The sequence below is a fragment of the Dama dama genome, chromosome 9 (assembly GCF_033118175.1).
Source record: "Dama dama isolate Ldn47 chromosome 9, ASM3311817v1, whole genome shotgun sequence".
In the NCBI taxonomy this organism is placed as follows: Eukaryota; Metazoa; Chordata; class Mammalia; order Artiodactyla; family Cervidae; genus Dama; species Dama dama.
Window position 1 is genome coordinate 33619400 of NC_083689.1, and position 26561 is coordinate 33645960.

Genomic DNA, 26561 nt, shown 5'->3' on the forward strand with positions numbered 1-26561 from the left:
CTACATAAATAGAGTATTGTTACTTAGAAAAGCATTTCAAAGAGATCTGATTCTTTTTTGTTAACACCTTGATCTATTAAAATAAACACAATTTTTTTTTTTCCTTCTTCCCTGAGGACCATTAAAATCTTCCTTTAGATCCCAGAAAAACACTGGTCTTACTAAGATGGGCTATCAAACATATGAATATACCAGTAGAAATGCATCTATAGTATCAGTGGGGTCTACAGATTGAAATTTCCCGCCAGGAAACATACAGAGATCAAACGATGGAACTAGACACAAAATCAATTCATGGGTGAGCCAAATTTAAACATTTGCAGGAACTTCCATGAAAATAGTGCCATTAGTTGCTGCTTTAAAAATGTGTTTTGTGGTATCAGGGAAATAGCACAAGTATCTTTACTCAAACTGTTATTCAATGTATATACAATGCATATACAAACAAATGTATATCACATTATATAGTTTTCTCTCAAAAGGCTATTATAAAAATCATCATTAATGGCTACCTTTGGTTTATACTTTTATATAGTTTAAATTTCTCATGATAAGAATTATTTTTAATAGAAAAGCTCATTTCTACTATTTTAAAGTTTATAATTAAATTTTCTTTGTAGATTACCCAGGTCAAATTTTAAATTGCAATGAATCTTAATAAATTGAAATTAAGTGCTTTCCTCAAAAGACCAATACTTTTCAGGATTCTCTGCCCCAGGAACTATTTGTGCATTTCGCACATCAAAAATGAATTTGAATATTAGTTTGGGACAAATACAACAGGTTCTAAAAACATTACACTCTAACATATAATTTATTTATGGTTTATCTACCATTTTGGAGTTTGCAAGGATATCTCAGAATTTAGTACTGCTGCTTTTGCACTAAACATTAATATTCCCAAGTGTGCTAACAACACTTAAGGCCCCAGTGCTTTACAAGATACTGAAAACATGACTTGATTACATTTAATTTGATTCCAATTAAAAAGCACTTAAGAACTTTCTAGTGAATTAGATTACACTGAATGTTTCTACAGACGACACTTCATTATCTGAGGCAGCTTTAATTTAAAACGATCACAGAGAGGGGAAAATACTGTTCATTTTAATAAAATGGGCTTAATCCCATATCATTATTTGACAAACATGTGTGTGAGGTGTTGGTTTATTAAATAAATGTACAAAGGGACAGGCAAAAACATCTATAAAACTGAGTGCCTCATTCAAAGATCTCTCAAAACAGATCTAGTGACACGGCCTCTAATTCTTAACAGAAACCAGAATACTCTGTAGAGAAATATTTAAATAAAAATGAAGAGATCATATCAAGACACAGTACTGAAAACAGTGCCTTTTGTACTGAATTTTTAAGCAGTGAATTTTACAACTAATTAAAAGTGAAAATGAACTTCTTACATACAGTATTAAGTAATAGTAGCCAAGTAAGTGCAAAGTGTCCCCAGGCCACAACGTAACATCTTCACTTTAAAACAAGGAACTACCTTGAGATCAAATTATTATATATTCAAATCAGGACAAACGAACAATTTTTTGCCTTCCCCACAGTGTTAAACAATTTTATAAAAGTGTTATTCTTTTACAAACCCTAGTTTGTGTTAGAGTTCCAAAAGGGGAAAATTATGATTAAAAACAAAATGATTGAAAACAAATGGCTAAAGTTATTTTGTACTAAGCATAAACTGCACGGCTAGCTTTCATTGGACAGAGCTCTGCAGACACATTTGGCATGCCTATCTCTGATATTTCAGAAATAAAGACAATTCTGTGGTTTGTGGTTAGTGATTAAGCACCAAGTGAACTTGTGTCTGTTCATATATAGGAAAATCTGCAGCATTTTGACTGTTTCACACTTGTAACAATGTCTTTATTATGCCTTCCAGAATTAACTGACCTAAAATCCAGTGACTCTACGATATATCTATTGGATAATTAGAACTCTAAGGACCAACACATAAAACACATTATTGACTTTTAGATCTTCAATGAAACAAATATTTACAGCTGCAATTTGCAAAAATTATTTCCACTTAAGTTGGCAACATCTCAAAATCTGTGCTGCTGATCTGAAGCCTATCAGGATTATCCATATCTTCCCCCCAACTTAGAATTAAAATATAAAAACAATGCAACAACCTTTAGAGCAAACTGGACCTACCTACCCTCACAGCCTAGGTGAATCTCCTCTGAAGACAAGTGAAACTTCATAATTATAAGCTTCTTTGAGATCAGTCTGCCTGACCTTGAGACCAAGAACAGCAGAGGGGTGAGGAATAGTGACCTGGTTTAGTGACCAGTAGCTACAGATATCAGAGAATGTGCTTTTGTCAATGATCAGTGCTGAAATCTGTCTATACCACACTGGAACAATCAATTTTGTAAATGATTGCAATAATCAAGGAAATTGCCTAATTTATAAATCCTTGCATACAGCATTTTAATGGATTCCTCCATTTTAATGCTGATGCCTTCTGAGCTCAATGAATTGTTGTCCAGGCTGTCATTACACAAAATGATAAAAACATTCGTCTGGTAGAGAAACCACATCTCATGGATATTCAGACCCTCAACCCATAATCACTCATTAGTGACTTCCATGAAAGTCTCACCCTGCTGAGCCCCAGGAAGAGTGGGCTTATTTATGTCTGTGCCTTGGTGGAAATTCCCTGGTACAGTTTGCAATTTGAACAAATTACCTTTCACTGAATTGTAACACACTGGATGTGTCTCCCAATTCTGACAGCTCCATATTTTAATAGTTTTTTTCTCTCTTTCCTTTCTAATGCTGGGGCCTTTTTTTTTTTCACCACCCAACTCAGAGTCAGCAGGCTCCTCCACTCTGAACTCCCAGACTGTGAAGCATGTCAACACCAGGATGCTGGATGCTCTGCGGCAAATGGATGACATCCCACCTCTTACAGGTAAACCTACGGATGTGACCTGGAAACCCTGGCTGCACACTTAGGTCTCTCCCTAAGACCACCACAAGGAGATTGCTCTTCTCAGTTAAACCTTGGTCAATTGATTCCAGCCAATAGTGTGCTGTCAGTACTTTACTTACTGCTCAATCTCACTAACCTGACATTTATGGTGCACTGATTGGCCTCTGTCAGTGGTGCTGGCTGTAAATTCACTTTGAAAAGCTTTGTGTTAACAGCCTTCAACCAGGCTCCAAGAAGAGCACGAACAGGCAGCCTGACAATTGCTCGACCTCCTGCCCTTATTACAGTGAGTAAATCAGGGTTTGAGCCATTAGGCTGGAGCCTGGGGCCTACACAAAAAGGATTGACATGACGAAAGGTCAACCTCTGTCACACATGTGTAACAATTTGGATAATGGAATTCTGTAACTTATCTGAGTGAGGTGGCAAAGGCTTACAAGGAAAAGTATATGCTGCTCTGGCTGCTCTGGCTTTTATGCTAAGTAGTTATACCAGAGTCTGTATTTCTTGTGTAAATACACAAGGAATGTCTGAACTCATGAAATCTGGAAGTATATATGATTCTAAAAAAGAAAGAAAGAAAGAAGGGGAGCAAGGCGGTCTCATAGTGGTTTCATGCACTGCATTTTTTTTTTTTAGAATGGCCAAACACCAAAGTATCACATCTACCCTCTGAGAAAAGAGGATTTTGATACTGTGGACATATGATCTCTCAGCTGAGTAAAAGATAAGATTTTTATATTCAACCAAAATTTTTTAAAACTCACATTATAGAACAACTATAAATGGTTTCTGGGTAACACAGTAGATTTCCTTGAATAAGTAAAACTGCCTTAATTGACATATAAAATTAAAAGGCTCCCCTGCAGGTTTCTCTGATGCAGTGTTACCTAAATCGCATTTTCACCATATCACTTGCTGCCACAGTGACTGGGGAGAGCAGATTTCATCTGTCCAGTACCTCCGCAATTCTGATTTTAATTTCCATTCTCTATTTTAACCTCCATTCTCTATTTTTCCCAGTGCGGGGAAAAAAATCATACAATATAAGAAAATATACAGTTAGGGACCACAAAAAACTTAGGGATTGTTTTCTTCATGTGGACAAAATGCTATCAAAAGAAGCAATCTATAAACAATAGATAAACCGAACTGACTGATCAGAAAAATAGTCCTTCAGATATAGAATACATCATTCTTTATAAAGCATTTGCAACTAAAAAAGTAAAGCACTGTAGAGTCACATGTATATTTGGATTAAACTTCACTAACATGAGAATCTCCAAATGGCTGTTATAATTTTTTTTTAACAGAGTCATTTTTGGACTTAGAAAATTTGGTACATTTGGTACATAAACCAAGAGTATCGGGACTTTAAATGACCTTTTCAAAGCCAGCCTTAAGTACTAAGTTTTTATTTTTAACACAATGCTGGAAACCATTCCAAGAGGCGGCAGATGGTTTTACAGTTTATGTAAAACTACAAAATGCTCATACTCGATCAAAGGGGCACCACTATAAAAGACATCTTCAAATCAAATGAGGCAAAGTCAACGAGATACACCAGCTGTTCCTCTGCATAATTAAAAACATAATAGTAACATTACTATGATTTGTTTTGAAGGAGAATATTTGGATTTCATGAAGTCAATACGTTCAAAACTGAAATGACAGTCTGCTATATTAAATGATAAATTGCTAAGAAACATAACTTTTACTTCAATACAGCTGTGATAGCTACATAATCCTGTCCCCTGGTACTTTGGTGAATCAGGCCAAAATGAACCCAGGTCTATAGAGCAAAATATGGAATATGTAGTTACAGTACAATCACTGGAAAAATTTTAAATAATTTTAATTGAATTTTTAAATTACTTTACTCAATTTAAAATTATTCTTTTCAAGTGACTTTTTACTATCTAAATATATACAAATGTGTACAGTACTACACATGGAACTGGTTCACTTATGAAAACATACATAATACATTTAAAATATGAGATCAATTCATTTCCTTCTAGTACCAATTACCTGTGATGGCTTTGAAATATAAACATTTAGTAGCGTGCAATATATTTTTAATATTGGTTTTCATTAATGTCTTTTTACCTAAGCTAAATAGTAATGATGAAAAATAGACTATTTGCTTCAAAGTAAACCTCTTATTAAGTCTAAAATATTATGGCACAAAATCAAACCACAAAAAGGACCACTGTATATTATCCCCCTTGATTTTCTGAAGAAAAATAATGAAAGTCTCTATATAGTACAAACGAAAATGAGACACTCAAATTAACCTAGGCAAAGAGAAATTCTATAAAATTAACTCCAAAGTATTGCAAAGTACTCCAAGTTAGTGTAATTTCTAATACCTTGACTGTAATCCTAACAAGTTACTACATTATTTCAATTAACAGAGTAACTTTTCTAGGGTGAAAATAAGTGCAATTTATTTTGTTAATGTTGTTAAAACTTCTTGTCAGATCAACCTTTGAGTTGAAAGGCCTGAGTAATTCTAGCCTATCTTAAACTGTAACCTTATTTTAAACTTCCGTATTTTCTTCCAGTAGAATTTAAAGTATACACTGTGTACATTCCTCAGGTCCAGTCATATTAAATTCTGATGTTAAGCAGAAAGGGGAAACCATGTGCGGACTAGATTAATTTATCTCAAGGGAAAAGGGGCACATTAATAATGGAGATAATGTTTTCATAAATGTTGGAATCAAATGTGCCTTTTCACTTCTTTATTAGAAAACACATTAGGACAAAATTATCTCACTCTCATCAATAAGACCTAGTTGCTGAGAAAGACTATGTTTTCTTTGCAAAACATTTAGAAAGATTTTTCCCATTATGGCCAAATAGCTAGAAATATATCATGCATCCAAGTCTGGCTGGAATAAATGTATACAAGCAAGGCAAGAGATTATTTAATCTATCCAGTTATATTTCTATTTTAAGATATCTAAATTCACTATTTTTGTAAAATACATTAAAATTCTGATTCTAAAAGAAACTGGCCCCCCAAAATGATAAATTTGACTTTTAGCTTGTTAACCTCTTTAAAGCACACAAAAAAATTTTGCCTTGGATTATTGCTAAAAAAGAAAAATTCTTAGAATATCCCTAAAGAGGTACCCTAAAGAGTCAAAACATACTGAAGGTAGTGGTATGATATTTAACTTTCATAAAATTATATTTTTATGAATCAGCATTATACACAAAGAAAATATTAACTAAAAGATGACATCACACTTACAAACCAATCAAGCTCTCCATGAAATATTAAAAAAAAAGTCATTTTTCTAAAAAAAATAGAGCTTTTAAAAATTAAACAAAAGGACTAACTAAGGTGAATCTGTTTCTGTAATAAGCCTTCATGTGTATAATAAAGTCCAACCATACTAAAAACAATGAACTGTAAACTGAAACAAAAATCCATCATCTACTTGGAAACAGTGATGGGAAAAGATTAGCAATCCATTTATTGTACTGAAATAAAGATAAGTAACCTTAGTAAGATCCATCAGGATCTGAGTATTGAACTCTAAATATAAAGACATTTCTTCATCAGCAAGTGAGGAAAAAATGTGAGAAAGAGAAACGATTCCAGTTAACATTTACAATGCAATAGTCATGATTCAATTCTTTTAAATTTTTCAAGATCTGCTTTACGTCGATCTGTATTCTAGAAGGTATTTTTAAAAGTATGTTTTCAAAATGGATAATTACTATATGAGTCATTAAACAATTATTGCCAAGAGTTTCCTATAGACCTACAGTGTATTCCAATTACTGATTCTTTCTAATATAAAAAATATAATAATTACAATTCTTTTCACAATAAAATTTAGATTTGAAAAGAAAGACTAAAGTCTAAGGAACAATTCAACATTTAGAATTTTGTTATAAATGTAACTTAATCCAAATAGTCACATTTCATAAAAGTAATATATTATAATGCTTAAAAATTAAAAATAAACTTATACTTCATATTTTAAAAATAATTATACTAGTAAAAATCTGAAACCTAAGTTACCTGACCTCAGTCAGTCGCATTTTATATGATCTCCCAGAAGTCTGATACATTTTACATTGTCACAGTTTTAATATTTCTTCAGTCCCCTAAAGGCATGTCATTATAACTATTATTACAGATGATAAAATTAAACAGATTATGTCCTTTTTAGAAGTAGACCATTCAAGCATAAACCCAACAAGTATTATTTTTAAACACAGAATCAAGTCTATGCACTAATCCCCAACACACTCAACTCACATACCTCAAGCAACAGATAAAACTCACTCTATCCACCAAAGCAGCACCACCACCAACAAATTAAATTCCCTGGTCTCTTTACTGCAACAGAATTTTAACTTCATCAAGTACAAGTAAAGGTACAGAAGAAAGACTCGATAGTTTTCAATATTGATATAAATCATCATATTCTACCTATACAGTGGTTTCCTGCCAACATCCCAATCATTCAAAGCCTTTGAGGAAAACAAAAACCAACAATGACAATAAACTATGGGATTTTTCACATGATTGTGGCTTTGTCCCTGGCACTCTCAAAATAGATAGGCACTGAATTCAAGGCATCAGAGGGCAATATAATAGCTCTCAGTTTTAACATTTTCAGATAGAATAAATCTGTACACTAAACAATTGCTTTACAATTTCCTCAGAAAAGTATTGGCAGACCTTCAACTGTATGGTACAGAGTTCCTAATAACACCACTGGAACATGAAAAGTGCCTGGAATTGTTTTACAAACTTTAAACCACACTGGAGGTTACAACTAATTAGTCAGAAACAAAAACCAACTAGGAAACATTTCAGAACCAGATGCTTTATTTCCCACTTCTCAGTTTTTCCTACCCCAAAATGCTAATGTCTAACTTGCCTCAATGTATCAACCATTTTCTTCTGCCCCATTTCCCTATATAAAATTATGTAAAAAAAAAAAAAAAAAAAAAGCACTATTTGGTAATGTAAACATGCTTCTATGTTCCCCTCATTCAAGAATCCTAATCTGAAAGACTGAAAATGTAACTGTTTTCCAATAACAGTTTAGGTGTGATTTGGAACCTGGGAGCCTGGGCCCAGTGGACCAGTGGGTAGCTGTATGGTACATAGCCCAACAGCTACCATGAAGTCATCTTGGGCTGTTTGTCTATGAGCTCATGGATTTAGCTCCTCCTCCATCAAAGGTGGCTTTGCAGACACAAGCCATAGTAGCCCACTGCCAACAGTCATATAAGTGTTCTGGAGACCAAGTCATAGTGCTGGCCAGAGAAGGTGCTCAGCAAAAATCTGAGCAGATTATTGAACCCCATGAGTTTAGTTAGTGACTACAGGGCAGCTTGCAATGGAAATGGTCATCTTGCAGGATACTGAGCCAAGTGTGGGGTGCAAGCTGTTGCAGAAATGACCCATTAATGGAGCCCTAAGGTCCATGACAACTTGGCCCCTGGCGTTTAAAAATGTTTATTTTCTGGCTAATCCCATTCCATTATATTCCCTGGTCTCGGTCAGATTTACACATCGCTTAAGGGTAAGATTTATGGCACCTTATTTTCACAAACAACTCTCCACGGTAGGAGTATCCAAAATTGGTGGGGGGAGGACCTATATTAAGAGTCTTATCTCTTTCAGAATGGACCTCAGTAATCAACCATGAAGCTCTGAGGCAAATCTCAGGTTAATATGTTTCAAATACATTGTTGATTTTTAAGTAACAGCATCAAGTAAGATTGTACGGTTGAAGTACTATCAATTGGGTTACACTGAACCTCTTCAGAGTTTTTCCTACAGTATGATTTTCTATCTTTGTTGAAGCCTGAACAATTGTACTTTGTCAGAGAAGAAGCAGAATTTGTGATTGCTGATTCACAATATAATCTTCCTTTACTTTGGGCACTTTGAAAGTCGTGGAATGTGTTATAGTCTCTTACACTTGGCGTTTACCGAATTGTCTGTATTGGAGAAAAGGAGCCTGACTCTCCTTCCTTCTGTTTATGCTTATGTTCCTTCTTGCCCAGTGGACAAACACAAAAACATGTTGGAAGAGCTTAAAAATAGGACACAAAATTCACCTAGCTCACATCCCAATGCCCTACCGCTTCTGTTCTATTTCCTCAGGTGTTTTCTCTTTTTCTCAAGATCAAGGGAGACCAAGGGTCAAATCTATCGCAGCTGGACTGGAAGTTTGTTAAGGTGATTCCATCTTCAGAAACCTGTAAGCCTGGGCTACTTCCTGGCTGGGCTGCTATGGGCACCTCTTTTGCTGCAGGTGCTGCAAATACCAGATATTTGCATGACCAGAGAAATCTTGTCTCCACTGCCCTCTGGGGAACAAGGGAGGGTCTATATGGGCCTAGACTCTGCCGGGTGGCAAGGTCCTGGGTGGCCAGGCGACTTACCTCCCAGAGATGCTGCGTGTTCCTCACTGCGCCGGCCTGCACCTTCTCCGGGGGCAGGAGCACGCCCTGGAAGGGCCCGATCCAGGTGCCCTGCTGGATCCTCTGCGCCGCGCAGATGCCGTAGGCCAGGCCGGGCACGGTGCTGGTGCACAGGCACACCTCCCTGGGCAGGTCCCGCAGCCACTCCGGCAGCTCCGGCGGGGGCGCGGCGGCCGCGGCGCTGCTGGTGCCCACGAGCCGGCGCAGCGAGTGCAGCGGCCCGTGCATGGGGCACTCGCCATTGCGGTTGTCCGCGCACATGTCGCAACCTGCCGGAGACACGCGAGAGGGAGGGGAGGAAAGGGAGAGGGTTAACCCCTGGTAAGCCCCGAGACAACAAGCCTCCCCGCCCGGGTGAGCCACCTGCGAGGGAGGTGACGCCGCGAGGGCGCCGAGGCCCCTGGGAGCAGGGGGAGAGGTGGACTCGACGCTCTCCCTTGGAATTCACCGCGCCCAAATCCGCCTGGTACGGGGTCGAGACCCCGCGCGCCCTCCACAAGCCTCCGGAGCTGTCCTCCAGCCTGCGGATGGCGTCGTCGTCTCCAAGGAACGGACGGGGACGGCCGGCGGCTTCTCCTCCCGGCCTCCGCCCCCCTTCCCTCCCTATTCCCTCTCACCCTCTCCCCTATTCTCGTTCTCCGTGGTGTTTCGAGGTGTGTTTATCGTTGTACCAGGAGCAAAGTGTCTCTCGACCCATCTGGGATCTCGGAGAGATTCTACCTTGGTGGCTTGGCTATGTTTGGTTTTCCTTTCTTTACGAAGAGACTTTCAAAATCACCAGAGCAGGCGGGCGACCCTACCCGCCATCCCGGGTCCTCGCCCCACGCTCTGCTCCCGCGAGAACGTCCATGCGAGGGGGCGGAGCCGGCCGCGGCCCCGTGGAGCCGCAGTCCCACACCCCAGCCACAGAGGGCGCCCTGGCGCTAGGGTCTCTCGAGCGCTGCGGTGGCCCCGGCTCTGGTGGAGCCGGTGGGAGACAGGCGGGATGTTCCGGCGGGTTTGGGGTGCCCTGTGCTTGCGTGCAAGCTCGTCCCCGAAGCCTTCCCCCCTCCCCGAGAAAAAACGAACAGCAAATGTAATGATCAAAATAATGGGTCTTTAATGATGAAGATAAAGTTTCCTTGAAGAGGGCCCTAAATCCCGCCCAGACGGTTAATACCGAGGCTAAATGCGATTTTTTTTTTTTAACATTATAAACTAAGTGAGAGCTTTAGTGAAGCCTTCAGAGCAGCCGGCGCATGAGGGGACCACCCCTCTCCCCCACCCCCAACCCCCGGCCTCACACACACACCACACCCTCTGGGGCGGCTGGCCGTAAACGCCCGGTGTCCCTCGACTCAAACCGGGCAGGAACAGGCCCGGCAGCCGCGGGAAGCAGGCCTGCGGCGACCATGCTGTCGGATCGCAGCGCCCTCCGGGTTATTAATGGGCCTGGCGGAGCCGCCGTGTCTGCGCCCCGGCTAGGCGGACCTGCCTCTGGGACGCGGTCTCGGCGCCCGTCGGCCGGCGACACCGGCCTCTCTGGCCCAGCCTCCCTGGGGAGCCGCGGCGCCCCTGCGCAGCAGAGCCCTGTGTCACTGGGCCTGATGTAGGGCGAGCCCCGACTGGCAGAGATGGCAAGAGGTGGGCAGCAGCGGATGCGCCAGCACTGGGCGACGTATCAGCCTCTGGACACTTGTGCCCAGCCTTGGTCACAGCCAGTCCTGGTGGATGGCCCTGGGTGTACTCTATCCGTGCTGGAACACCTGAAATGCCCAAAGAACTCGTGACAAATGAGCCATGGGGCAACCTTCGAGGAACATCTGATGGCAACCCAGCTTGGTGAGTGATCCCCTGTTTTCCTCAATTGCTTCACAGTGAACTGAAGGTTGACTACATGAGCATCCTATCTCAGTGAAGAAGGGCTCCAGCCCTCAGTCGGCTACTCCACTTCTCCCCAAAGACCCCAGGGAATGAGGGGACCTTTGACTGGAGCTTCTTGAGGGTGTCCCCAGGCCTCTCAAGTGGAAAGTAGCAACCTCTTTCTGCAGGTAGTGCAGTGATCGTGCCCCTTGGACTGCCATCACACAAAGGACCCCTCTTTCAGCAACACAAACTAACCATCAAAACTGTGCCAGGCTATGCTTTTGACCCTTGGGCCTAGATGGAGGGAGTTATTCTCAACTTCTCCACAATGTACTCACTTCTCACGCCTTCTCAAGTTCCTGATTGTGAGAACAAAAACTTGAAGACGAAGGGGGCATGGAAAGACAATAAAAACTCACAATTACCAACTGCCTATTATGTGCCAGGCACCCATCTTCAACCAAACAGCCACTATATCATTGTAATATCACGATTCCCATTTTGCAGATGAGGCAAGTGAGGCCTTATGAGCAATATAACTTAACCAAGGACCAGAAACTTAGAAAGGGGCAGAGAAAGATTCACCATCAGGTCCACCTGACTCCAAAAGCCTCCAGATCTAGAGATCTAAGATTAATGAAAGCCAGGAGAATTGTATATCCAAACTTATAACTCAGTCAATAGAACTGAAATATTTCACTGAAGTCATTATTTGGCGGGGGCGCTACAAAACTGTTGTAGCATGACTGAATTAAAGAGATTTTTCTCTTTTCTACACTCTGGGGTTTGGGGAGGTTAACTTAAGAGGATGATTTAAAAAGTAAGATGATAATGTCCATAATTTTGAATTTTAATGCCTAACTTCAGAAATGGCCTTTCAGCACCTTAGCAAAAATAGCTTAAAACAAGAGACAATAAGCAAAGGCAATATGCCCATAAAAGTAAAAATAAACCACCCCGGGGATTTGATTAACAGACCTTTCCTTTCTAGTTGGCTCAATGAAACAAAGGGTGAGAAGAAAGAGCATTTGGTATTCACTCCCTGACAGTCCATGCCAGAGATTCTGTCAACCTACAAGATTACCACAACCTGTAACATCATACCAACTACATCAGCAATAAAACAAGGAGCAAAGGTGCCAACTGCAGCCACCACCCATACAAACAAGCATATTCCTGTTTTTGTTACGCGTGATAGAGTATGGCTAGTCCTTTCTCAAAGATTTCTCAAAGTGCTTTCTCCTCTAAGGCACTTCTTCAACTTAGGAACTTTCATTTGTCTCCATGAAGTGTTAAAACATTAGTAGCACTCCGCAGTGACAAGCAGAGGCTCTCCCAATATGTAGAAGAATACTTGGAGGATAGGCAATGCCAATCCACTGTCATTAGTCCGTCCAATAAAAGTTATCATTTATAAATGACTTCAAGCTACTTCAAAATATTCTACCCCAAAAGCTGACCAATTACATCAAAATACATGTTAATCCTAACAGTACTGTTTCTTAATACAAACAGCTTCTGTCATTGAAAATATGTGACTTCTGACTTATGTCTCAAGAGTCCCAAAGGAGCCTAAGGATGGCTAAAACAAGTAACTGATTACCTGGGGTTGACAAATGTCGCCCAAGTGGACAAACATTCTAGATAGCAAGCCAGCAACAGCTTCTAGTGTCTTCTAGATAGTAAGCCACCAACACCTACATGAAAAGATTTGAGGGAGAAGTGGGCTAGATGCCTAAACTACACATAAAAATATATATAGGTATTATATATGTAATACATGTTACAGCATTCTAGGCCAAACGATACATAATAGGTCTACTTGTATTCACAAAGAAGAGGCAAACAAATGTTCCGACTGTCTCTTAGGCTCCTGAGAGAGATTATACTCTCCAAGCAAGATATTTGGAAATGCCATTATAGCACTGGGGAATATGAGATCATGGTCTCTATCTTGAACAGATCTTTTAAAGCTCCTGTTTATTGGTCTCTGAATGAGGAGGAGGTATCACTAAGTTAAAGATTTGTTCACCCTCTGACTTCAAAAGGCCAGACCAAGTGGAGTGAAGAACCGACTTTCACTCTTAGCTCCTTATCCTTCTGTACTGTTTGGATGTTTTTACAAGAGCACGTGCGGCTCCTGTAATTGAAAATGGATCTCTTTTAAGGCAAAAGGGGCAAAGGAGGCCAGAGTCCTCTGGTATCTCATTTCTCATTCTAGGAAAGGTGAAATATACTGCGTTCCAGGGCCCTTCGACAGGCGTGTGTGGGCGCAGGCGGAGTGGGGACCCCCGGGGACGCGCCCGCCACGCTGGGCCTTCGCTCCCCAGAGTCTCCCCGCTGCTTTCGCCTGACCTCACGCGTGTTCCGGACAGGGATCCCGGGAGCAGCTGAAAAGCCTGCCTCCGCGCCCGCACCGCGGTAACCGCCGAGCCATAGATTCTCTGCGACCACCGCCGAGGTCGCCGCCCTCTGTCCTGAGGCCGAGCCCCGCGGGGCCGGCGCCCATCGATCCCTGCCCGGCGACGGCGACGCGGCCCCGGGAGTGCCGCCTGCTGGCAGCTCCACGTGCTTCGTGGCGGGGGTTGGGGGTTGGGGGGTGGAGCGGACCCTCAGGGTCGCCGAGGGGGTCAGCCGACCCGGACCTGGGGCCGGTGGAGTGCAGTGGCCGGGAGTCTCCCGCACGTGGGTTCGACGCCCGACTCCAGCGCGCATTCTCAGCTCTGTCCGCGCCCAGCCACCGGCTGGCTGGGATGGTGATGGACCTTGCGCGGGGTGGACGCCGGGCCCCTCAGCACTAAACCGGAATGTGGAAGTCCTCGCCCCCCTGGCTGCCAGCGAACGGCTCTCTTACAAGACCAGACGATCGCCACCACCCGCCCGGCCCCCTTCCTCCCCTGGGAAGGGATCTTCTAGGCTTCCCGGAACCGGGACTAGGAGCGAGCGGATCCAGAGGAGAGGCAGGCCAGGAAGGGGAGCCGCCAAGCGTGGTCTCCGCGGGGTGGCCCAGCTCGCGGGGAGCCTTCTGTGGGACTCTTTCTAGGCGGGTTGAAGGCTTCCCCTGCTCGGCCTGGCTGCCGGCTTGGCCCTGGGACCAAGAGGGAGAGACAAAAGGGGGAGGGAAAGAAAGAGAGGAAATGTGATTTTTTTTTTTTTTTTTTTTGGTCTCCCGATGACTGTATTAATAAATTAAATGGGAGCGCCAGTGTGTGAGGGCGAGAGAATATTGCGCAGAGATAAACCTCGCCGGCCCCTGCCCCTGCGAGGCCGCCATATACAATGCGGAGATGATGAATAGGAGGCGCGAGAGGAGATCGAAGCGGGTCTGGGCCGGCTCCACTCTCTCCTACAAAACTATAGGGCAATTAATTGTGGCTTGTCCCCTCATCCTTCATCTCCTGGTGGCACATATCGATGGAGATTACTGCTGATGGACCATTTTATCACCTTAAATAAACAGTCGCCACCTCTCCTAACCTCAATCTAATATATGGCTCTATGTTCAGTTTCAGGGCACTAGATAACGGATGATGTAAAATAGCTAAATCATGTGTGTTCCGGGATGGGGCCTGGGCCTGCACACAAAAAGACAGAAAAAGAAAAAGAACGACACAAAAGCCCACACTCCGACACCGAGCCGCCTCCCTCCCACCGAGGACCCCGTCTAAAATCTAAGTCGCTCGGGGCCATTGACAGTGAGGAGTAGCGCAGCGAATATGTCTTGATGTCAGGAAAATCCCACTGGTTGGGTTATTGAGCTCGGGAGCTTCCCAAACAGGACAAGCGTTTTTCAACTGGGTGGGAAGAGATTAGGGAAGGTCAGAAAACACTCGTTCTCCTTTTATCTTTTGGCCCTGACCTCTCAACTAAACAAACCCCAGTTTTCCTTCTCTCTCCAGTATCTCTCCCCAAACCGTTGGAAAGGATGGTGCTTCCAAGAGGGGAGCCTCGGGGCCCCAACTCCTACACCTGTGCTCCAGCCAGTGCTGTTCCCACTGCCGTTCCTTGCACAGCAGGGCTCCCCAAAATACTGAAGAGATGGAGACCTCCTGCTGGGGAAGCTGCAGAATGCCCGGACTGAATTCTCCGCAGAGAGACCCGGGACAGGCTTAGCTCCCCTCTCTCTCCCAGGTAGAAGGGAGGATGATCTTAATCAAAAATTAAAAAGATATGAAGAGCAAAGTGGCTCGGCCAGCCGTTTCTGAACAAACACAAGCGTTCAGCGCGCCGCTTGGCTGCTGCTCAATACCTTCCAAGAAAAGTGACAGGGTCTCAACGCACTGAGCTCCCAGAATCCAAGAAGAGGCTGCCGCTGCAACAGAGCCTGACGGAATCAATGGCTTCAAGCAAACTGTCAGCAAATGAGGGCAGTAATACAGGAAGAGGACGGAAGGTCCCCCATCTCCCATTTACCTTACACAAGTCCCACCTGACTTTAAACAGATGCAAGAAGAGGCAACTAAGCATTGAGACATTCAGTGGAAAGTGTACTTCAATTATAGAATAACTTCATACACAGAGTGAGATATATACTAGAAGAGCTCACCGGGCTAGGCTAGATAGTTTCTGCTGTTTTTCTATCTTTTTATGTGTGAAACAGAGCTGCCTTCACTATGCCTTCACACCCTTCACTATGCCTTCCCTATGGCAGTTCCCATAGATGCCAATACAGTTTCAAGTGAAAGGAGTGCTACTGATTCACAGGTGTTACTGCGTTGGTGATCCCAGGCAAGTTACTCTTCTAAAGGAAAAAGACAAGTCTGGAGGCGCCTTTGCCTTGTTAAAAAAAAAAAAAAGACAAAACGACTCAATACCCTTTTACATACAAAGTAATAAAAACGAAGCAATGCTGAATGGTCACTTCACAGAATTCTTTTAGAGGGAAAGGGCAACAGACTAAAAGGAAAACTAGGAAGATCTATGCACAATAAATTAATAGGTGATTCCCTTCTGCCCATCTCTCACCCCACCCCCACCCACATACAACCTGGGAATGGGGTGAAACTGTTTTTCACCATCTTTCAAGTGATATATCAACTTCCCCTGCCAAGAAAAAAAACGTTTCCCACTGTATGCATTTCTGATGTGTTTTGATCCTCTAGTTAGATTAAACTCAATTGCTTCTCACTTTGTCTTTGTAAAACACATCTCCTGGTTTCAAGTGAGTGCTTACTCTTGCCCAGAGAAGTTCCTGGAAGCAAGGCACACCTGGTCTCCCGGCATTACACAGCCAGCCACCTCAGCTTTCTATTTTCTTTCTCAATTGCCTTTTAATTAGAGAGCAACAAGAAGTGTAGCTCTAATAGGGGAATCTGACTTCCTTTCTTTCCTGTCCTTGCCTCTGCACTTTGCCCACTGAAACAGTCCAGTTGACTCAAAAGGAGATATCAGAAGATTAACACAATAGGAATAATTTAAATAAATCATAATTCATTTCCTCCAACCAGAAAAAATGGTACCTAGACAATAAACTGGTTTAACAATCATATTATTAATTAGGACTTTGTCCTAGTTCTTTCTCTGATTAGTCCAGGTTTTTCTCTGATGGGAATGCATTAAACCTCAAGATTGCATTGTAAACACTATGGGGAGCTCAGCATACAGACAAGGTTTTGGGGATGCACTGCTGGTGTCTTTTCCAGCACTGACTTAATTCAGAAGAAAGTCTGCAAGTTTGACAAAGCACTCTCAGCCCACAGTGACTATACTTCACCGAGTGGTAAGAAATACCTTTTTACTAAAGTATTAGCTTTTAATATTTTTATAGAAATGCTTTGGAAACAACACCATCAAGGAATTCAGTAGGCAATAAGTATTCTTTTTTGAAATCCATCAGACAACATAGCTTTGTAGCATTTTCTGGAACTCTGAAATAGAATTTCCTTAACTGCAGAACAAATTTGAATCAAAACCCTCATTGTAAACCCAATACTTTAGCCTCAGACTCTAGAAAGGAAAAACGTAAATACAACTGCTCTTCTTATTAACAGTAATTGTCTCCATTGAAACAATTATCTCCAACTATTATGAAAAGGTTAATACATCTCAATCACTAGGATCATTCCCAGTGTTTTAAATCAAAGTAATAAATTTGGGAGTCCTTTCACTAACTACAACCTGTAGTTATTTTGTTTTTACAACGAATTAAGAAGCTTGCAGATTGGTAGACATTCTGTAAGAAGGGACATGATCAAAATAGAATGATCATACACATTTGTAATCAACTTTGCTCACAGAGAAGCTAGATGAAGGAATGAGAGGAAGAAAGTAGCTGAGTGTTGCTCTTTCAAATCCTGAACTGCTTTCAACCTAACTCTCTTAACCTGCTTTAATGATCTCTCCTGGGGTCTCCGGAAGTGTATTTGCAACTTATCCCAACACAGAAAGTGTAAACATAGCATAACTTCTGAAATGACCAAAAAGAATTGGATATAAAACATAAATAATACATTCTTGATGTTCATTTAGAGTTTTACTTTAAAGCCTCAAAATGGAACTACACTTGTGATAAGGGTTTGAAATTGTGAATACAGGACGGGACGCTGGAAGAAAACTGATGCTAATTTAGGCATTTTCCGTTTACTTGTGGACAAGAAGAATACGCTTCTTATACTAAATTACTATTACCCTCATTTAAAAATAACAATGTGTGAGCCCACAAGCGTGGCTACCGACTGTAAATGTTTGCAGGATCAAGGGTGCACGGAGAATGCGGGATCCGCAGGAAACGACCCTGGCCTGAAATCATAAATGTTTTCTCACTAAGTAACTGGCATTTCTTTTTCTTTTCCTTCTTCCCTAAAATAAATAGTAAACTTAAGAATAATGCCTGCCTGCAGGGAGAGACTGACCCAGTGCCATCCAAAACTACTAGAGGTCCGGCCTGCCAGCAGCTCCTGGCTGGTCCCCCGACAACCCCACGGTCGGAAAATGAACGGACACAGTTACCCCAGAGGTAAGACAGAGCGAAGGAGAAATCAGCCCTGGAATCCACGCTCCCCAGAACCGCTGAGAGTTCCTGTCTTATCCCTCGGAAAGCCAGACCAGGCCGGTCCCGGGTCACTCCCATCGCGCGCTGCTAGAACTCGCCCGGCGCCGGGCGCAAAATGCCGCGGCAGGGCGGCGATCGGTACTGCTCGGTCCGCGGGAAACCTGGGTTTAAAGAATCGGGACAGGGAAGCAGGGTATGAGAGGAGGGGGAAGAGGAAACCCATGGGGGCCACCCCGCCATCCTAGCCGTTCTCCTTCCTTCTCTAATCCAGAAAACTTTGGTCACAGTGATCTGGGAGGTACGGGCCCGCGGCCCGGACAGCCAATCACCCGGGGTCCCCTTCATCTGATGCGCCTCCCGGACGGGCGCCCGCGCTCGACTGAGCCAGCTCCCCGAAAGAGAGCGCGCCGGCTGCTGCTACGTACGGTTGTTGGGGTCGCTGGTGTGCTGGTTGAGCGGGATGATCTCCATGCGCTGCTGGCCGTACAGGTAATAGTCCAGCTCCTCCGCGCTGCAGCGGAAGCGCGGGGCACCCCGGCCGTCCCCGCCACTGCCTACGCACTTGGAGGGCCCCGGGCCCGAGGTGGCGCCGAGGCACAGGTCCTTGGGGGGCAGAGGCTCCGCGGCGACGGCGGCCAGAGGCGCGAACACCGGCAGCTGCGCCACCGGCAGGGCCGAGAGACCGGCCAGCGCGGCGGCTGCTGCGGCGGCAGCAGCAGCAGCGCAGGAGGAGGCAGAGGAGGCCGAGGTGGAGGAGGAAGCCGGAGTGGACGAGGCGGAGGAGAGCGAGGCCGGCCGCGGGCGCAGGCTGTCTGGCTGGGGCTCAGCGCGCTCCGCGGGTGGCGGCGGCTGGAGAGGCTGTGGTGCGCCCAGCGGACCCGCCGCACCGCCGCCCTTGAGCGGGCCTCCGCCCCCGTGCGGGAAGAGTTGTTGCCAGTGTTGCAGATAAGCTGGGTCCACTTTGAGGAAGGCCGAGCCGCCGGGGTCTCCGGGCTTCAGCATGTCCGACGATTCAAGCTGGGGACAGAGGGCAAAGAGATGGGTGCTCTTTGAGCTGGACTCAGGGCCTGGTGCGAGAGGGGCGGGGAGAACCGCAGCCAAGACCCTGGAGCGAAGAGTTTGAGTCCTTGGCTCCGCCAGCGGCAGCCGGGTTTGGCGGCTCCCTCTTCCCAACTCGGTTGGGGCGCAAAGTTTACTCTGAAGCCGCGGCGTCTCGCGGGGGTAGCTGTGTGCACCCTGCCTTGCCTCCCCGCCCGAGGCGCCCAGCGCCCACCCTGTACTGTCGAAGCCGGGTGAGAGAGCGCTTCCCCGCGGAACTCCGCGGCAGGACTCAGCCCCCGCCCTCTGCCGGCGCTCGAAGCCGGCCCGAGCCCGAGCCCGAGCGGCGCAGCGCCTGAGCCGCGCTGGCCTCCGGCGCCAGGAGGCGGGACAGTCTCGCCACCCCCCATCCCCCGCCCCCGCCCCCAGCGGGGGACCTCCAGCCTCCTATTTCCGCGGCCCAAGACCCTCAGCCCTAGACGAGCCACGCTTACCGGAAAACTCGGAGCTGCCCGGCGGGTTTGTGCGTGCGTGCGTGTGTCTTGGCAAGCATGCAGGAGAGTGTGCGCCCCCGGTACGCTACATGCCCCTGGGCAGCGCGGGAGCAGAGCGCTAGAGATCCGGCTCTCCGGGACCCTCCGGGGCCACAAGCCAGGGATGTGGTGGAGGCCTGCGGAAGGCGTGAGAGCAGCTACTCCGAGCGCGGGAGTGCGGGGCGGACCAGGGCGCCGGACCGAGCAGCGGCGGCGGGCTCTTGGCCGCTACCGCGTCCCGGCTCCTCCGCTCCACGCTCTGGCAGCCTCCCGGCTGGACACGTGGGTTTTACGACAGCACAAAATACAAGTGTGTGTGCATGTGTGTGTGTGAGAGAGAGCGAGCGAGAGGAGAGATGGGGGTGGGGGGAGGCGGGAGGCAGGCCAGAAGAACCAAGGGGAGGGGAGAGGGAAGAAGGAAGTTCTAACTCGGGTGTATCCACACACAGCTCTTGCGCCTCTCTCGTACAAATACCCGCTCAGCCCTCCCACCCCCCACTTTTTTTTTTTTTTTTTTTTTGGCGTGACGTCTCCGGTTCGCCTGTTGTCTCTTTCTGACCATGATATATCTTTTCTAGGTGCCGGCTCACTGCCCTGGTCCTGGAAGCAGTGGAAACGCGGAAACCGGAACGCATCTCTGCACTCGCTCGGGTGTCGGCATCCGGGCGAGCGCGCGCGGCCGGGCGAGTGGGACCAAGTCCCGGCAGTGGGTTTGCGCTTTTGCCGGGCTCCGTTTTTCTCAGGAGTACTGCTGGGTGCCAGAGTCGGCTAGCCCGCCACGCAATCTCTAACATAAATCTTGGTGGAGGTGGGAGTGAAGGGGGAGTCCGGGGTGGGGTGGGTTGCAAGCTGCAATGAAATTCAGTCGGCAGTCGAGGAGGCTGTCTTTGAGAGGTGGAAGGCGTGAGACCGAGAGGGTCTCTAAAGGGCACCGGTCCCGGCGGGACTCAGGCCTGGCCGTGGGCCTGAAAGGAGGCTGCAGTGGAGGGAGTCTCACAGCGCCCAGCCCTCAGCCCACCCGCTCTCGAGTGCTCTTCCTGGGAGGCTGGCTCCTTCTCCCTTTTGGCATGCAAGGCAAATATCCCGAGCTACGTCCGGTGGTACAAGTGCTCCGGACACAGGCGAGGCTTATTTGCCCCCGGAGGGGTCTCTCGCCCCCCAAAACCTGGTGTTCGAGGTGCGGGGTGGGAGCGCAACCCCACCCCCATCTTACTTCCTCCCCGCGCCTCGGACCGTGGCAGCCCTTCCAGGCGTGGTTTCACATCCAAGGATTAAACACCCGCCGCCCCCAGCTCTTCAAGGCATTCACATTAGTCAGGTAGGCAGAGGGCACCGCACCGGCTCGGGCGCTTTCCCATCACCAGAGTTCTGTCCACACCTCACAGAGAAGAAATAACATTCATCTCCCCCACCCCAAACAAACTAATTTACTTAGCACCTGCCACTCTGAACAATTAATAGCCATTCTTTCCTGATTTCCGCTTGTTTCTTTTTGTCTTCCCACGACTCATTTCTTCTGAGCCTGGGAAACGCGCTGTTTAGACTCTGTCCGGGTCTCACACAGGATGCCTCGGTGCTGGTTGGTACGGAGTTGGACCGAAAATATTTTGACTGGCGTCGCCGTGACAAGGTCATCAGTCATCCCTGAAGAGATTGATAGGACCCTAGTTTAAGGCAAACACCGCGAGGGAAAACCCACGGTGCTGTGGACCCCCGAGGCGAGTCACGCAGTCTCCACCGACTTTGAACGACTCCGTCGGGAGGAGAGGGGGAAGGGCTAGGCCCCTTTAATTCAGCTGCCCGCCCGACTGCCGAAGAGCAGCCGTCCGTTGGGCCACGGGAGAAGAGGCATACTCTCTTTCTCATGTTCTCTTTCTCTGTTCTCTGGAACAAAGGCAGAGCACCGAGGCTCCGAGCCCGGACACCGCAGCCACGGTCCCGCCGCCGCCTTCTTTCTGTGCAAACCCGCTACTTAACAAGTGCTCGGTCCCCAGAACTAGCCGTCCCGAACTCCTCCTAAAACTGCCCTCCAAACACACTTCAAAATCTCAGGATTTGGGAACTGGCAACTACTGGCAACAACTCCCAAGGCCTCTTGCCGCGCACGCTCTGGGAAACCCCGAGAGTTCCCTTCCTAATAAGACTAGCTGACCGTCTGTGAGAGCTTTCGACAGGCCAGATGCAGGCAGAAGCTTCAGATCCGCCCTGCAACCACGCGGAGAAAGCTTTATCATTCACCCCATATTACGGATGGGGACGCTGAGGCTCAGTCAGGTTTGGTAGATTGCCTGAGGTCACATTAATGAGTGATGGAGGCAGATTCAAACCCGGGTCAGTGCATCTTCCTGCCCACACTAGTCCGGAAGGACTGACGCCAGATATGTATTGGGGCACTATGGGGGGAGATGGGGCGGAGGAGGGCACAGGGAGAAGTAGAAACTAGCCGAGCCCATCTCTCTCTCTGCTCCCGTGCGGTATTCCTAACCTGCCAGATTTGAGGACCACCCTCCACCCCCAGCGGCCCCAGCGTGCTCTGCAACGGGACCCAGGGCCCAAAGGCCTTAGGGAACCAAGGGTTAGCTAAAGGAGTGGGTTAACGTTAAACGGGGCGCTCAGAAGGCCGGGAAGTCCAGGAGCGCACGAAAAGCTCTCGAGGGGAGGGTCGCGGGGATCCGAGCCTCCCCAGCAGGCCGGTGAGGCGGGGCGGGGCCCTAGCTCCCACCGTGATCTGCGCGAGGTCCGCAGGGGCTCAGCAGGGGCAGAGGGTCGGCGCAGTCCCACCCCGGAGCGCACCGTCGCTGCCTACTCGGGACAGCAGGCGCCGCGGGCCGTTTCCCGCTCACCCAGCTGATCCCGGACTTCTTTGTCACAGGCCACCCCGGCACGTCTCGGAAGTTTTCAAAAAGTGAGCCCACCGGCCTGCACCCCCTCAAATCCGCGCCCCTGCTCTTCATTATTTAGAAGACCAATGAAACAAATCACTTCGACCACTTAGGAAGCGATCAAACCTTTATAAAAATCCATCGCTCCCAAATCGATGGGTGAATATTTGCTGGGAATTTGTTCCAGAGGAATAAATAAGGAGCGTGAGTGTATTAAATGCAAACGGGGGACACGGTGGTGTTTTTCTTCATTGATTAATGACCTCTAAAATAAAACAAGTGGGAAGAGGAGCCAGGATCGATAAATTAACTACCCAAATTCATCATTTTCTCGAGCATTTTTTTTCCCTCAGAAAATTATCCTTGGGAAGCCATTGGACCCTTAAGCTTGGAGGGGGAACTGGTGGGTGGGGATGGGGACAGGGCAGAGGGGGAGAGGCAAGAAGGGGCAGGAAAGCAAAAAGAGAATTCTGTCCCTGGGACCCCCTATCTGATTTCGTTTGACATACAGTTTTAAGGTTTGCCTTTTATATTAATATTTGTTTTTTTTCCTGATGGAGGAGGGGAACAAATGGTCGGTTGCCTTTGACAGGACTCCAATAAAGAATTCAGCAGCTCTCCCCTCTGCCCTCCATGCTCCTTCTTCCAGGTTTAAGGTCATGGGTGACTGAGTTAATAATTCATTAATATAGACATTTATTCAGAAGGGTTCTCTGAGATCCACTCTCCTGGCCTCCTCCCAGAGATTTATTTTCCTGGGAAATGGATGGGGGTGGGAGGAACTGCAGGTGAAAAAGGGGGAGGAGAAAAAGGAGGCCGGACCCAGGAAAGATCTTTGTTTATTTAGCCTGATTAGTGGACAGACGCCTCTACCCTGCTGTTAAACACCTGGCTGAAAATGTGGCATCCAAACTGCACAGGGACTCTGCCTCTAGCAGTGCTTTTCCCTACTTTTACATCTCTTCATTCACATTTGTTCTGAAAGCGCCATCCCTCCATTCTTTAGGAAGGTGAGAGCCACCTAACTGAGGACTTGGGCATGCAGGAAAAAGGGGGGAACCTCTGAAAGGAGACTAGCCTACCCCCCCCAACCCCCACCCCACCCCTATAACGTTACCAAAAGAGGAACTTGGCAACTTGCCCAGACCTGGGATCCCAAGGAGGCTCCCCTCTCCTGAGGGAACAAGCAGCTTCTGGTGGGGATTCTAGCTCCTCAGAAAGGGGCTGTGGGGGCTTTAAAGCAAGATGAACCCAAAAAAGTCCAGATCCCCATGAAGATCACTTTGTAGGGAGTAGAGACAGAATAAATGATAACCAAGTAATTGTCAGACGGGAAGAAGTGTTATGGAGAGCAGGTCAGAAAGGATGAGAGGAAAGACGAGAGAGCAGTAGGTGGAGAGTGTTACTGTTTTAAATCTAGTGGTCAGAGAAGGTTTCTGTCATAGATGAAATTTGGGTGGAGAGCTAAACAAGAGGATGCCAGTTTTGTGCCTGGAGTGGGGACATTCCCTGCCCTAACCTGTGCCTCAGTGGTGAACACTGTGAAAAGGGCTTCCTCAAAGAGCGCCCAGGATATGGGAGAAGGCTCCTGCCTCATCAACCTCGGGCCACACTTGGTCTCCCTTGGTCCTACCTCTTCCCACCTGGTTCCCACAAGATGCTACGAGCTACTCAGTATCCTTTCAAATACATCTGTTCACTATTTATATCAGCTGAAGTCACCTTCGCTGCTGGTGACTTAAACGTTACACAGTGACCTATTCCAAACTGCCCTGAGCCGCAGTTTCTTCCATGGTCAATAAAAGGATGGCACTCATGTAGCTGTCTACTCTAAGCTCTTTCACAAGCAACTCTCCAATTCTGCCCTCCCTCTCCACTACCCATTTTCTACCTCCACCTGCTGGATGCCATGAGTCTAAGGCGTGTGGGGTGAAGAATGTATTTGAGAAACTCACACCATTTACTTGAATCACTGCCCTGTTCCAATTGATCCCCTTGCACTTTCACTTGCATGTCCTTACTCCATTTTAGAAAACAGTGCCAGCTACCTTCAGAAAGCAGAAGTGTGAGGAGGAAGATACAGGAGAAGATGATGCACTAGAGCTTAGCCTGGACAAGTCAGCTCTTCCCACAAAGCTGCATGAATGCCGCCGTTTTTCTGAGGCCTTGGCATGTCATCTCCTCGGCTTTCCTCCTGTCACAACTGTCCTGGGAAGTTGTGCATGCTCCTCACTTGGCCAGGTTGAAGATGGCCTTTGGGGCTGAGGCACGGAGCCCAATCTATCTTCCAACCACTCTCCCGTCCTCCGTCCTCTGCCAAGATCACTGCAGACAGCACCTGTTCACTTCACTTGAGCGCAGCCCAGCCCTCCAGATCCTCTGATCTTGCTCACCCGACAGCTGTCACTCAAACAATGCTTGTCAGCCACCCCAGACCTGATTTGGATTTGACCTACTGACCTCGAGGTGGAAGGCTCGACAGTCCATTACAAATCCCCAGGGGCCGGTTCATTCTCCCAGGAAAGCCTCTAAATATATCCTTTCCTTTTGCAGGGAAATCAGCTATTATTTGCAAAGGCCTCATGCAGTTTAAAACGCAGTTTAGTCCGATAAAGATTTAATGAATACCCAATGTGTGAAAAACAGCTGCTCTTTTTTAAAAAAATTCTTGGTAAGTAAAGGAAAAGAGTAATAATTAGACAAGGGGAACTGGCCCTTCAGAAACTCATATTTTCCCTTCATTATCTCCTTTGCAGCCACTTGTCCCCTTATACTTTATTCTTCCATTTTTCAAAGAATCTCTAAGAAGAGACAAGCCTGATGGAAGTTACCTACTTACAAAGTAACAGCTACAAATGATGTCTAATGAGCACCTACTGTGTGCAAGCAACTGTTGGTAGGGATGTTTAGGACAACCTCCTATGAAACTCTTCCAGCAAATGCTACCTGGTTCTAATACAATCTTCCTTTGGTGACCAGTTTGTCACCTCAGTTGAAGCCTGTAGGCTTTAAATTATAATCAGGATGAGGCAAGCATATTGCCGTGCATCTGTTTGAAATTAGGAACATATGCTGTGGTTGATTCACATTCTGAGGGTTGGTGGGTCCTAGTGCGTGGTGAATTCCCTGAGTGCTACACAACAGTCTCGAAGAGCCAGGATGGCCTACAGGTAGCCTCAGAAGTGAAGGGGCCCTGAGGCCTTCCCCCCACCAGCCAGCCTGAGGAACGAGGACCCACGGTCCCACAGAGGCTCTTATGAATGCCGATGGGAACCCTGGAAACCTGTCTGCTCCCTCAGCCTACACTCTCTTGTCTGGACTAGTGCCCACCCTTACCCTTTGAGTTAGTGGGTCAGATGATGACACGAAGGCTTATTTATTACAGTATTATTTTTGGTGAGTTTCTGTTCACTGTGTAAGAGCCTCTCAGTTAAAACAATAACAACAACCACCTATTCTCAGCTTCCTTTTTGGAACCAGAAACTTCTCTTTAAAATAAAGACTCTATGGAAGTTGCTGTGTGTGCATGTGTGCTAAGTCACTTCAGTTGCGTTCGACTTTTTGTGACCCCATGGACTGTGTAGCCCACCAGGCTCCTCTGTCCAGGGCAAGAATACTAGAGGGGGTCACCGTGCCCTCCTCCAGGGGATCTTCCCAACCCAGAGATCGAACCCACATCTCTTGCATTGCTGGAAGATTCTTTACCACTGAGCCACCAGAGAAGCCTGGAAGTTGCTGTGGGGAAAACCAAAAGAGCATAAATTGCAGTGCCAGTGTCTTTGAGGATCTTATACTGGGGAAATCTTTCAAGAACTCAGCTTTCCCTCTCTAGTTCCTAGGAC

At 46.5% G+C, this 26561-nt stretch overlaps 1 protein-coding gene across 1 annotated transcript in view; it reads right to left on the bottom strand.

The window, feature by feature from the left end:
• Positions 1-19890, bottom strand: part of PRDM6 (PR/SET domain 6) — a 104077-nt gene extending 84187 nt beyond the window's left edge. Inside the window, exons 1-3 of the mRNA XM_061149330.1 lie at positions 19799-19890; positions 18692-19283; positions 9392-9699 (exon numbers count right to left, since the gene is read on the bottom strand). Of these exons, the coding sequence (XP_061005313.1) occupies positions 9392-9699; positions 18692-19268 (885 nt within the window). The 5' untranslated portion in view covers positions 19269-19283; positions 19799-19890. The remainder of the gene's footprint in view (positions 1-9391; positions 9700-18691; positions 19284-19798) is intronic.
• Between the last annotated feature and the right edge of the window lie 6671 nt (positions 19891-26561).